We start from the raw sequence: 14,650 nt of genomic DNA, 5'->3' as shown, positions 1-14,650 counted from the left end.
GATTGCACAACCATGTGAATGTACTTAATGCCACTCAACTCTACACTTAAAACATGGCTGAAATGGTAAAATTTACGTTGTGTATGTTTTACCACAGTTTAAAAAAATCTAAGTTTTAAGTAGACTTTTCTAAAGTTCTTGACGTCTATTACTTTTTCCCTCTCCATTTTTTCCTGACTGCAAAGTGGAATTATTCAAAACCTACTGTGACTTTATGTTTTAAGTGGATTTATAAATTCTTGAAGACTTTTGAGCTGGAGTTGTCTGTGGCATTAGGTACTTCAAAGAGATGTGACACCAAGATATGGTCAAAGACACAGAGGTTGACCCAGGGCACCTGAGATCTCTTTGGGACCCAGCAGTGTAATCATGGGTAAGTCACTTAACTACTATATATATATATATATATATATAGTAGTATATAGAATTGTATCGCTTATATAATTATTTTTATATTTATATGGATAATTCTTACCTTATTTGTTTCATAAGCTGCCATATTAAGTGAAAGTATATGAAAATGCTTGACAAATATAATACACTAAGCAATTGCAATGCATTCTTATAAAATTAGGTTGTGAACAGGGCTCCCTCAGATGCTAAACTTGTTTCTTAGGAGGGCTGACGGCAGCAGAATTCTGAGTTTTAAAGCCTGGATTCATGGACAGAAGAATGATTTGCTGTGGCTTTCTTCCCATCTGGAAGATGCGTGTCATGAAATGGTTTGGAACTCTTGGAGGACACACAGCTCGTCGGTTGTGCTAGTGAACAGAAGGTAAATTCTTTGACGTGGGTTCTGAGCTCATTGGCAGGAGCTGCCCAAACCATCCTTTCTTGGTAGAATTGGAGTCCGCAAACTCCAGGGCGGGTGGGAAAGAAGACCCACGAGCCAGTCCTCAGGGCTGCCGAGCTGTCGACGGCAACATGCCTCATTCCTCCCATCTGTAGCCACACTTTTCATCGCTTCCAGGAGGTGCACGCAGCGTCCCTCTCCCCCAGGACAGTCAGCCTTCGTGGGGTCTTCCCTCTTAAGCATCCCAGAGAAGGGAAGTGGGCTTTCAGCAATGTCAGCTTGGACAGTTGCCAGTTTTCTTCCCAGACAGACTTCCCACTTTCCCCAGGTGTTTGTCTGGCTGGTTTTACATCAAAAATTTTACAGTTCTCTCAAATACAGCTGGAGTGCTTTGGGACATACCCCGCAATCAGACTAAGACAGTAATGTCCTGCCAGATCTGTCACACGTCACTGTCTCTGACAGATTTCTCAGCACCACGCACCATTTTGCCCCTCTGCCAGCTGCTCAAATGTACCCACTCATGACTTCCTAGTTTCTTTGCTTAGTCAATCTACTCAGTGGCTGTTGAGAGCGACTGACCTATTTTCTAGATTTTTCTACATTTCCTATTTCTTACAACTTATTGTATTTACCTCCTGGCCTCAGGAAGGATTTCCTTGGGGTACACAGTTATTTCTGTGAGGATCAGGTGACTTAAAAGACAGCAGAGGCTCCCAGCAAAAGCTACGTTTCCAATGGATCCAATTAATCGTTGTCTCTCAGCCGGCATCTTGATGGGCTCCTTCTAGAAAGCATCTTAAAGAAAGGACACAGTGGTGGCTAAACACTAGTTGACAAGGAGCAGAAGCAGAAAGCTGTTTTACCAGTCTTATGGGAGAGAAGGAAGAGCCTGGATATAACAGACTAAAGAAACCCTGAAGACACTGAGATTCGTGTATGTTCTATCATGAGATCCACGTGCTACAGGGACTTGCCTCGGACTGGCTTTCATTGCATTTCTCCTGCCCCATCCCATCGACCGCCAAACTCCCCTTTCCCTTTTAACTCCTATGAGCTTAGAGAAAGGATCCCCATAAAGAGAACACAATCCTCAAGGAAGTTACAGATGATGTAATTCAACACGGTTACGTCCTCAGAAGCAAGACTGCTCCTCTAGGAGCAAAAAGGTAAGAGCCTGTGTGAACATCCTAAGGGCTTTAGTTTTTCTTCTGCTGCTGCCTGACAGTGCTTTTCCCTCTACATGCTAATCATAAAGTTTTCTTTCCTTCTGAGCCTATGCCCGCCTGCTGCCATCAGATCATTCTAGCACCTGTGCAGGCAGCTCATTCCGGTCACCGGCTGCCCGGAACGCCCTTCTCAGGGGTGACAGATGACTCTGATGTCCTCCAAGGGGCTCTAGGTTCACCCTGGGAGCTTTAGGAGGCCTGGATTTGTAACCTGTCCCACGACTCTTTAATTTTTTTCGCTTTGGCTGTCTAGATGATTATTGATTTTCCTCCCTTACTTCTTAGCTTCCTTTCACCTTCCGTTTGCCTGAGTTAAGTCGGAGTGTTTCTGAGTCTCATTTCTCCCTCAGACGTTGCTTAGGTAAGTGAGAGATGGAAGGAGGAGAAGTTCCACTTGCCAGCTTACTTTCCTGCTGGTCATGGACGATGCACCTGAGGCTGCTTTTCTTGAGTGACAGACACTGACCTGAACTCTTTATTAGCTATTCTGATAAAGTAGGGTGTGGATGTGAGTATTATCTGCTATAGACGGAATCTTTGTGTCCCGCCGAGAGCCATAGGTTGAAGCCCTAACCCTCAATGTGATGGTACTCGGAGGTGGGGTAGTGGGGAGGTAATTAGGTTTAGATGAGGTCCTGAAGGTGGAGCCCCTATGATGGGATTAGTGCCCTTATAAGAGGAAGAGACCAGAGCCCTCTCTCTCTGCCATGTGAGGGCACAGAAAGAAGGCGGCCATCCACAAGGTCGAAAGAGGGCTCTCACTAGAACCCAACCCTGTTGACTTCTAGCCTCCAGACTATGAGGAAAGAAATTTCTGTTTAAGCCTCCCGGTCTACGGTATTTTTGTTATAGCAGCCTGAGCTAAGACACTAATTGAATCCAGTAATGACCGGATCCATCCTTGGCCCACAGAGGCATCTCATTAGAGACCAGAGGTTTGTGTGGACAATATCCTGTCTCATGAAGGCTGTGCTGCATTTCCAACTTAAAATTCTCTCTTGATGCACTTGTGAAGCTTAAACAATTCATTGTTGAGATGACTTCGACCTGGCCTGGGCCCTGGCTATCTTTAGTGGGTGATGTTACAAATGAACCACGTGACCTGCCCAACCCAGTCGCTTTTGTTGGATTTCATATAAGAACAAGCCCATTAAGGGAAACATCAAGGGTTTCCTTGGAGGCAAAGAGAAAACAGCACATTGTAACATGCTCCCTGAGGCTTGCACCTGAACTGAAAAAGGGAACATCTTACATATTAATAGGAACTTAAAGTAGGGCTGCCAGATAAAATACAGGACGGCCAGTGAAATCCGAATTTCAGATAAGCAATGAATCCTTTTTTGAGTGTAAGTGTGTTCCACTTGGTGTCTGCTGTTTTCAACGTGCTACATCTGGCAACTCTGCCTTAGAGCCTCGCTACTCAAACTGCGGTCCCTGGACCCACAACATCTGCATCTCCTGCAAGCTTGTTAGAAATGCAGAATCTCAGGCCCACCGCAGACTTCCTGAATCAGTCTGCATTTTTAACAAGATCGCCCAGATTTTAGCCTGTACGCTTGAGAAGCACTGCTTTAGAGTTTACCACGTATTCTCACAGACATGACTGCACTGGTCTTTAAATTGTCCCAGTGGCTGGCAAGGGAAGGAGAAGCAGGGAAGGGCCTCTGCTGACCACCTGTTGTCTTGTTGTCAAATGCAGACTTACGTGCTGACAGGGTCATCGGTGCGCCCACAATTTCCTCCCCTCAGAGGGCACAGTCTCTTCCTTCTACCTCACCTCCTGTTTCCAGACCTGCTCTGCTACTGAAGCAGAGTGAGACCTGCCAGAGACGGGCAAAGGTGGGAGCAGGGGATGAAGGTGGGTTTATGTCCTGGGGGAACGATTACTCTCATACCCTTGACCGTCATCTCAACACAGCAGCTTCCACCCTGTGGTTACCACAGCAGCCGCATCTGTGTGCATCCTGTTTTTTTTCAAGTCATCATTAATTTCAACGGGTGATATTCATTTACTAACACCTATTTGGGAAAGTAATACATACTGGAGTAAAGGGACATGTCCACTGTAGGAGTCGTTTTGATTTCAGAAATGTTAACATGTGAAATAGGCATGCTTCTGAATCAAGGAAGTATAGTAGAGAGCTTGGAGCTGCACACAGAAAACAATCAGGGGAAATATGAATAACGGCAGACAAGTCGGGGCAAATACGTAGATAGGACAAAAGGGCTGCAAAGACTGGCTGAAGGAATCAGATGGATAAAATACAAAGAAAGGAAGAAATGTCTGAGCGACCGGCAGCCTCATCCCTGTTTTAAAACAGCCTTGAGTTTTAAAACGCCAGACAATCTCTCTCTATCAATGCTAATAGACATCGCTGTTCCAGATCTATAAACACTTGATAGATTTTTTTGTTTTAAAATAAAGGTTCTGGTTCTTTTATTTCACAGGGTGACAAGAATAACCTTTCTTTTTCACAAGTATTCCTAGACATTTAAGAAGGCCTATGATCTGAAAGGCCGTACTTCAAAAATAGGGAAAAAATAGGTTGCCTTGCGTTACAAACGGATTTTTTAACTTGCAAAATAGTTGAGTGGAATTTTTTTTTTAATGAAAACTTCTCGTGTGTTCCTCGATCAATTAATATTTGGATGAGAAGAAAGCTTCAATTAAATTTAATCTAACAAATCTTTATTGGTTATCTACTTACAGTGTTATTAAATATAAAGTTATAGGGCTTCCCTGGTGGTGCAGTCGTTGGGAATCCACCTGCCAATGCAGGGGACGTGGGTTCGAGCCCTGGTCCGGGAAGATCTCACGTGCTCCGGAGCAACTAAGCCTGTGCGCCACAACTACTGAGTCTGCGCGCTAGAGCCCCCGAGCCACAACAACGGAGCCCGCGTGCCACAACTACTGAAGCCTGAGCGCCTAAAGCCCATGCTCCACAACAAGAGAAGCCACCGCAATGAGAAGCCCGCGCACTGCAACGAAGACCCAATGCAGCCAAAAATAATAGATAAATAAAGTCATAATATTAAGATTCCATTCCAGTGGAATAAATAAAAAGAAAGGTACTAAAAAAAAACCCCTTGAAATTGTAATTTTTCAATGGAAATATAATTTGAGTCACAAATATTTGACAGCCTTATCTTTTTAATAATACACTGGGTTAAACTCTGGAATATTCACGCAAATGATTTTATCGCATTAAGTTTGATGATTTCCCTCGCCCACATAAAATCCTCCAATGGCTTCCCACAGACCTCTGGTCCCTGAGTACTGATCCAGGTGTGTCTCCACCTATGTGGGTCCTTTCCCAACCCACAGTCCAACAGGAGGGTGTTTAAAGTTCCAAAATCCACTGTCTTCTCTCAAGCCACTGTGCGTTTTCATGTGTTGACAGACACCACTGCCATCACATAGTACTTAATTGACAGAGCCTTGCACAGTGCCTGGGTTGAGGGAGTGCTTAATAATATTGCTGATGAACTGAATGTAGACCCGCTAAATCTTTTACAGAGCGAAGACTGTTTCATTTATTCTTCTAACCTGGGGAGGACAGTATTTATCTGTCATTTGCTCTAGAGTCAGGGTGTTAAAGTGAAAAGAATACTCTCTAGGGTTTGGGAGATTTCAGCTTTCACCCTTGTTAGTCGGCAAACCTTAGACTAATGTTTTACCCTGTCTCGGCTCCTGACACAGTGAGGAACTTGGCTGAACCATCGCAGCCTCTTTTTGCCCTAACTTCAATGGTCTTTATCTTCCCCATTCATTTTCTTGATGGAATGTAGTCCGCTCCCCAGTCCCTGCCCAAAGCCTTTTTTTATATTTCCTTTTGTAAGACACTGCATATGCGCTAATATCCAGTAACCTGTGTGACTATCCACGGGAATGTAGTTGAAAACACAGCTGCTGTTTTAGCCAAGGCTAAAAGGTAAACACAGATGGGCAACAGAGCAGCTCGGAAAATCAACCACTTTATGCATTAGGCCACCTGGTCATCCTTTACAGTGTCTTTTTGTAGAGTCATTAGGAAAAGACACAGAAGCTGTTAATTCACAGCTGAATTTGCTGGCCCAAGGTCTCCTTCCTAAAAGGTCGGACGCTGATAAATTACTAAGCATTTTTGAGGAGAATGTTGTTGATACCATTAATAGCCTCTTGGACCCTCATGATCTAAGATTTGCACATTGATATTTGGGGGTAACTTGAAATGATTACAGTTTTTTCTACAGCTGTCTTGTTTTCAGCTTGCTAAGCTCTCTCTAGTACGGCTAATAATCTCATTACCAATAGATGCTAAAAAATGCAACTCAGCAGTGTAAGAAGTTAGCTACACCCAGGGAGCACCTCACTTGCACCCCTTCCTTCTGCAGCTTCTTCTGAACTTAATATCTATGACTCTTCTTGTTCCCTTTTCATCACAGCTACTTCATATGCTTGAAACCGCCCAATAACGCCACAGGACAGTCCCCACTCTTAGGTTCTCCACCTGCTGGCTGATCCCCAAAAATTCCTTGAGTACAATTTACCAGCTGCTCTGCCCACCTGCATCCCCACTGAGGAGGGCTCAGGCAGACTCCTCTCCCGGGGGATGCCTGGCCTGCCAACTCCCAGCCAGTTCTCCCGTCCAACTTCTCCACCCTGTGAAAACTCAGGCCAAGCCCATTTCTGGGCTGAATCAAGAAATTCAGAAATTCCATACCAAGTGGCAGTAGCAATGGATGGCAGAGCAGAGGATAAGAACAGAGCCATCTCTCATCAGGAGATTCCAATAGGACTTTTCAAGGCACAGAACCTGTGAGAACGCTTTCCTGGTTGTCTGTCTGTCATTTTCTTTTTCCCTAACCCTTTCAATGAGACTTCAATATTTTTTTTTCTCCAAGGGTGAAAAAAATTACAGTTGAATGTTCACTTCCTGTTTAACTTGTGATGGAAAAAAACCAGTCAGCCGTGCAAATTTAACTATGGATAAAAATAGCTCTGCTATCTTAAAGTCAGTAAGTGAACATAAAAAGCTCTTTGTGATCTCAGAATATCCGTAACCTGGCATCTGTCACCATCCCTCTGTCCTCATCCAGAGGCGAGGCATTCAGAACAAAGATTCCATGCTTAATGGCACCTTGAGAGTAAGCGCTCCCAGGTGCCCATCATCAAACCTGTCACTCTGAACAGCTGTCGCTAAGTGACGACTTGTCCCTCCACCCTCCGTTGCTTTTTGCATAAACAGGTTTGCAGCGCTGTGCCAGGAGAGCTTTCCAGGGCTAGATGTGCAACGCCCCATCCATAAGAATAGCGAGCCGCCCTCACCTGGCTTTGCTGTGCCCGTTCCAACATTCCTCTTCGTTGGACGTGCCCGCCGTCACACTCTCGTCCTTGCAGATGGTGTAGGGCAATGCTGACCAGACCTTTTTAGAGAGCTTCAGTTTCTCTTTTATGTCTGTGACCTGATCAAGAAAGCAAGGAAAGACAGTGAACATTCTCCCCAGGCGTCGTCCGTTTCTACACAAGGATGCAACTCAGGAAGGTTAGAGAGTCTGCTATAGGACTAGCACAGACTCTCCATCAGCTTTAGGAGAGACATCATCCTCCGGGATTTGTTGCCCAGGAAAGCCTCACTTCTTCCTTTCTCCATCTCCCTCTAGATTCCAGCAGAGAGCTCTCAGGTAATTGGCTCCTGGTTTTCCATCTTTTCTGTCCTCCCATCCTTTGAAGTAAAAACTTCTGAAGCATCTCAGCCGGCTTTAGGTCCCTCTCCAGCTGGGAGAAATAGGTGTTCTCTATCGCAAACACCCTCAATATATTCTTTAGGGTTCATATGCCTGGATGTCAGATAAATGCACCTAAAGGATGCACGAAGAGATACAGCACTTTCCCCAAAGGTCTACTTGTTTCTGCAAGAAATGAATATTGTCACTAATTCAGCTGCTGGTAACCCCTGCACTTGACCAAGTGACCAAGCCCACACAGCCCACTCTTGGGTGATGAACAGCAACCCAAATCCACTTAAAAATCTCTGGCAGCAGAGGGAAGCGTCATTACAAATACAAGCAAGTGTAAAATCCACAGCCCTGCGGGTGGATGGCCGGGAGGAGCTTAGTACCAGCATCTTTAGTGCTTTCAGTCTCAGCACTGACTTTTCGTCTGTGGAAAAGGTAGAGAGAGAGATTCAGTATAATTTTGGCTCCATAATTAGAACCTAGTTTCATGCAGTCACGGCCCTTATTTCCTATTCTGTCTACATGAACATTGGGAAAATCTGTGGATGGTTGAAATGCCTCTGTTATAGGTTGAATTATGTCCCCCTAACATTTGTATGCTGAAGCCCTAACCCTCAGTACTTTAAGAATAAGACCTTATTTGGAGATGGGGTCTTTACAGAGGTAAGGAAGTTAAAATGAGGTCATTAGAGTGGCCCTAATCCAATATGACTGGTGTCCTTATAAAAGGGGAAATTTGTACACAGAGATATGTATAGAGGTAAGACAATGTGAAGAGACACAGGAAGAAAACATTCATCTACAGGCCAAGGAGAGAAACCTGGAAAAAATCCTTTCCTCACAGCCCTCAGAATCAACCAATCCTGCTGACACATTGATTTTGGACTTCTAGCCTCCAGAACTGTGGGACAATAAATTTCTGTGGTTTAAGCTCTGCCCACACCTCATTAAGATAGCCCTAGAAAAACTATACAGCATCCTAGAAGGGAGGACCACTGACACTTGTAATCAGTGGCTTTTGGAAACAAAGTATTCTTTGATTACTGTGGATGGAGTACAGATGTGAGAAAAAATTCCAAAGATCTGTTGTCAGGTTTAAGAGGAAACACAAAGAAATAAAAGATCTCTGATCTTTCATGTTGTCCCTAGTCATATTTCTTGGTAGTTCCAGAATTGTACAGTTTTTGTGTGTGTGTGTGTGTGTGTATTGCTGCTTTTTTTAATTGAAAAAAGCCCATGATTCTTTAGGAGGTGATACAAGATTATTTTCTGGCCAGTCAGATCATAATTTCTACAATTTCTGTAATAACCATAAATTCCAAAGGTTCCTGTTCTTCCCACCCCAATTCACTCTTGGCACCTATATGTGAAATGTCACTTCTGAAAAATGGGGACGAAACATGCTGAGGGCTAGGTTTTTATCACAGTCCTCCTCTCCTGATGACAAATTTTTTTTTTTTTTTGCGGTACGCGGGCCTCTCACTGTTGTGGTCTCTTCCGTTGCGGAGCACAGGCTCCAGACGCGCAGGCTCAGCGGCCATGGCTCATGGGCCCAGCCGCTCCGCGGCATGTGGGATCCTCCCGGACCGGGGCACGAACCCGCGTCCCCTGCATCGGCAGGCGGACTCTCAACCACTGCGCCACCAGGGAAGCCCCTGATGAAAACTTTTCTGATTGCTGAATTTTGAATATTGATACAAGAAAGATGAATAATATCTTATCCATAGAAATCTTTTTCTAACTAGATGGTTGTCTCAGAAACAAAGTTATATTAGAAACAGCAGCCAATTCTCAGAGGGAAAGGAGCAATGGCTTCCCTTATCCTTCTGCACTTCTTCTAAATTCAGAATTTACTGAGCAATTCTACGAGTGGTAGCGGGGCGTCTGGCATAGGCTCCGGCTTCATGATTTTAGAACACACAGAATTGTACAGGTTTTGGCCCTTGCTTATTTGTGATTCTGATGATGACAGAGATTTCCGTCATGGGAAATATCTGTTCACCAGTAAGTACTGAAGAGGACCAGAATGCTGAATACAAGAACCTGGTACACGTCCTTCGATAGTGTGATGTTACTTTTGTTTCAGAGCATAAAGAAACCCACAATGACCTTCCAAGGAGTAGCTTACAATCAGCAAACGTTTAGGGTTGCTTAAAAACTACACTCTCTGATTTCCCCCATTTGTGCTGACTTTGGTCCACAGGCCAGTCGTTTTCTGCTCACAATTCCTAGCACAGATGTGGGTACATATCGTTATGGTTTTTTTTTTTTTTAATTTTTGTTTTAAAGATATGTGGCCATTTCCATCCAGCCATAGATGGATAGACATTCTCTGTTTAACAATTATTCAAAAACCTTCAAACCCCTGAAACACCAACTAAGAAATGTTGAAAACGTGATAGAAAAACCACCATTCTGCAGCCATCTCATAGTAATAATTGATCTCAGTAAGTATCATCAATAGATGCTGTTGTGGGTTGAATTGTGTCCGCCCCAAAGGATGCTGGATCCTGCCCACCAGTACCTGTGAATGTGACCTTGACCTTATTTGGAAATAGAGTGTTTGCAGATGAGCAAGTTAAAATGGGGTCATTAGGGTGGGACCTAATCCAAGATGACTTTGTCCTTATTAAAAGGGGAGATTTAGCCACAGACACAGACACAGACACAGACACACACACACACACACACACACACAGGGAGGACATCACGTGAAGATGAAGGTAGAGCTTGGGGTGATGCATACACAAGCCAAGGAACACCAGAGATGGCCAGCAAGCCACCGGAAGCCAGGGGACAGGCCTGGGACAGATTCTACCTCACAGCCTCAGAAGGAAACAGCCCTACTGACACTTGGATCTCAGACTTCCAGCCTCCAGACTGTGAGAAATTAAATTTCTATTGTTGTAAGCCACCCAGCTGGTGGTTACACAGCCCTAGCAAACCAGTACAAGTGCAAAATAATATTGGGTAAAAGTTTAATGGGGAACAGGATATTGACACAATCCCAAAGCATTCCCCACGGATGACATTATTACAACAGGACGACTGCCATCATCTACGGTGCAGAAACTTGGCAGGCCCTACCTTAACCCAGCGACCAAAGTAACGGGACAGACTGACATCGGGTACCTCCTGATGCGATGGGACAAGAAGGACCTACCACTTATGCAGCGAAAATTCATACCCTGAATCCAATCATGAGGACACATTAGACAACCTCCAACTGAGGGATGTTTTACAAAACAACTGGCCTGTATTCCTCAAAAATGTCAGTCATAAAAGGTAAAGAAAAGCTGAAGAGTTCGTCTAGATTAAGAAGAATAAGAGACATGACGTCCAAATGCAGTGGGCGGTTCTGGATTGGGCACTAGATTGGAAAAATAATTGCCAGGAAGGATATTATTGAGCTAGTTGGCAAAATTTGAACACTGACTCTGTATCAGATAATATGTATCCGTGTTAAATTTCCTGAACACGAACTCCCATTGTGATAACCCAGGAGAATGTCATGTTCTTAGGAGATACACACTGGAGTATTTAGAACTAAAGAGTTATGATTTCCACAACTTATTCTAGAATGGTTCAAGAATAATAATAAGAATAAAAACACATAGATGTATAGAGCAAGAGAGAGTGAGAAAGCAAATTTAAGACAATTTTAATAATTGGTGAATCTAGATGGAGGTATAAAATTTTTTCAAAAATTGCAATTTTTCAGTAAGTTTGAATTAAAAAAAAAATAAAACATGTCCAAAATAAAATCCTTCACATCGGATTTGTTCTGCAGGGTGTCACTTCAATGTCTCTAACCTGTAACCTGGACTACCTGCTTAGGCCACTCATCCTCACTGTTCTAAACGCAAACCCCAGAGGCAGAAATAGGTATTACATATTCATCGCTAGTCCAGAAAATGATCACCAGCTTCAGGATGGAAATACTGTAAGCTTTATTCTGTCTCATAATAAATACACCAAGAATGAGCCTTCGCCTGTCTGCCTTTTTTCATATAGAAACCCCACCTTTATGCTGTGGGAATCTGAACCAAATATATATATTTTGAGACAGAGAAAGTAAAATTGCATGACATCCCACAGATATCTCCTCTTTTAATATTTGCCAAATTGAACAGCGTATATCATGCTGCTCTTTCTTTAAATCAGACTCAAGTATTGCATCTTTCATGGTGCATCCTCTGGCCCCCTGGTTAAATTTGGATGGAACTTTCTGTGTTCCACAGGGGGCCCTGTTCATGATTCTGAGAACTGATCGCTCCGATCTCCTATAATTGGCTTACTTTTCTGACTCTCTCTTAGACCACATGCATCTTGAGGGCTGGGACAGGGTTCTAATTTGTCTTTATCCTCCGTGCTTAGAAAGGGTTGGGTGACCAACTACCCCATTTTGCCCGGGACATAGGAGAATCTAGGACACTGAATTTTCAGCCCCAAACCGGAAAGTCCCGGGCAAACCGAGATGAGTTAGACACACAGGTCTCAGCACACAGTAGGTGTTCAATAAATGTTGGTTGAGAAAATGGGTCTCATTGCCCTAGTATATTACAAAGTCATAGACCTTATGGCTAACACAAAATAGTTGGGGGGTGTCACACACTGTGGGCTCTTATCTCAAAAGGGTGGGGAGGTGCTGAGGGTCCTCCCAGGAGTTGTATCTGGCTTAGTGAGGGGTGAGGGTCCCTCCTGACCGTTCACTACATCACATTTTATAATCAGGTCACTTTCACTCTGGCATTTCAGAAGCCAGGCATTTTCATTGTGCAACTGAAGGCGACAACGGCAAAGGCGCAGTGAGAGATGCAAACGCTGTTTTAACATTCTGCACGAAAACATCAACCAATTCACTTCCAGGCTGGGGTGGTGAGGCAGACAGCTGAAGAAAATGGACACTATTAGCCACTGGAGAGGAATACGCCTTTGATTCTAAAGACTAGCTGAATGATCGCACTTTGTTTTCTGGTATCAATAAAGTTTTTCAATTCTCACACCGTTTAGAAGTATATTTTCATTTTCTCTTCTTTTTCTTTTTGAATAATAATGTAACTTCCTTTGCTGTAGCTCTAGATCGGAGTTGTTTTTTTTTTTCTTCCTGGATAAGTTTTACGTTAGCAAAGCATTCTGGGTAGAAATATATTACGGACAGTGAGCGTGAGCCCTAATTCATTAATAATACAAACTTGATGGGAGCAAAGACCTGGGATCAGATGTGGAATTTACAACTTCTTTTCCCTGCTTCCCAAATGAGCGATTCTAGGAGAGATTAACTCTCTCCAATACTTGCAAATTATATTTACCATTTGTCCAGTGTTACGTTAGGACTACTGTACTATTAGTAATACCTGTGTACTAAATCTTTTTCATCTATGCTATTGACAGATTGTGAAAGTTAAACAACAACTTCTGTTATGCTATAGGAATATGGTCCAAATAGATACTGTTGGGATCCACAGGGAAAACGTGAGCCCTCTTAAGAGAACTTATCGGGGCTTGATTCTGATTTCTGACCATTTCAACTACTGGCTTCAGTAAAGGCAGACACTCTCAGTTTAAAGCCTGTCAAGGGTCCTGAATACCTGACTATAAAAACACAGTACCATTTTCATACCCACCCTACAGAATTGTACACTTACATAAAAGAGCGAGGCAGCTGACAAAGTGGAGGGGTTGATGAAAACAAAGGGCTTAGCAAAAACAAAGAGCATGAAGAAGGAGTGTCCAAACACTGTCGTCTGATAACTTCAGTTAAGAAGTAACCTTGCCCCAAATATTTAACCTGAATCTTATCAGGCTTTTGAATTAACAACTTCCAGTTTACAGGAAATATTAGGGATAGAGGTATAAACTAAGTAACACCATAAATAAATGTTCAGACACATCCAGTGTGTGGGATATTATATATAAGACAATTGGCCTTGACTCTTGAAAAGAAGAGGGAGAAAAAGAAAGGAAGATTGTTGTAAATGAAAATAAAAACAAAACAAAACTCTAAACGCATAACAACCAAATGCTATGTGAAGATATTAACTGAATCCTGCACCTAGAGGTGGGTACTGAGGGTTAAGAGAGAGTTTGGAGATAACTGAGGAATTTTGAATATAATATAGGTAGTAGATGATGTTACTGAATTCCTGTTAATATTCTTAAGTGTAATCATGGTATTGTGGTTGTGTAGGAGACTCTCCTTGCTTTTAGAAGATTCACAAGGAGGTATTCAGAGACAAAGTGTTATTTTGTCTTAGACTTACTTGAAAGTAGCAAGTCAGACATGATTGAATCTACACAAAGAATACATGGATGTTAACTTTATTATTTTTCCAACCATTTCGGTGTCATTTGAAAAAGTTAAAAATAACAGAAAGTTGGGAAAAGAAATAAGACTTTATTGTCAGGGCACATGGTGTTTAAGAGCCTTGCTGCATTCAGCCTAGGGCAGTAACTGACTCAAAATAATTGAGGGCTAACTGGGAGCTTTCATTGAGCTAAGGCACTTACATTCGAGCTTCACAGCTCTGTGCTAAAGTATGACTCCCTGCTTGCAACTGGGAAATGGGGGTTTAGAGAAGTGAAAAAAAATGGCGACACATCTAGTAAATGGCAGAGATGCAATTCAAATTCAAATAGAGACTTCAGAATTTAAACTTTTTTTTTTCTTTTTTGCAGTAGGCGGGCCTCTCGCTGTTGTGGCCTCTCCCGTTGCGGAGCACAGGCTCCGGACGCGCGGGCTCAGCGGCCATGGCTCACGGGCCCAGCCGCTCCGCGGCATGTGGGATCTTCCCGGACCGGGGCACGAACCTGTGTCCCCTGCGTTGGCAGGCGGACTCTCAACCACTGCGCCACCAGGGAAGCCCCAGAATTGTTACTCTTAACCACTAGGCTTGATAAGGATGTTACC

At 43.4% G+C, this 14,650-nt stretch overlaps 1 protein-coding gene and 1 long non-coding RNA gene across 2 annotated transcripts in view; one reads left to right on the top strand and one right to left on the bottom strand.

The window, feature by feature from the left end:
* GPC6 (glypican 6) overlaps window positions 1-14,650 on the bottom strand; it is a 1,061,298-nt gene that overhangs the window by 12,732 nt on the left and 1,033,916 nt on the right. Inside the window, exon 7 of the mRNA XM_024755297.1 lies at window positions 7,331-7,467. Within this exon, the coding sequence (XP_024611065.1) occupies window positions 7,331-7,467 (137 nt within the window). The remainder of the gene's footprint in view (window positions 1-7,330; window positions 7,468-14,650) is intronic.
* Window positions 271-1,647, top strand: LOC112406493 (uncharacterized). The gene is made up of 3 exons (XR_003004566.1): window positions 271-373; window positions 617-775; window positions 1,442-1,647. It is a non-coding gene; the product is annotated as an uncharacterized LOC112406493 (long non-coding RNA).

The sequence above is a fragment of the Neophocaena asiaeorientalis genome, unplaced genomic scaffold, assembly GCF_003031525.2.
Source record: "Neophocaena asiaeorientalis asiaeorientalis breed wild unplaced genomic scaffold, Neophocaena_asiaeorientalis_V1.1 scaffold141, whole genome shotgun sequence".
NCBI lineage: Eukaryota > Metazoa > Chordata > Mammalia > Artiodactyla > Phocoenidae > Neophocaena > Neophocaena asiaeorientalis.
The sequence above is the reverse complement of the archived record's forward strand: the minus strand, read 5'-3'. Positions and strand labels throughout refer to the sequence as shown.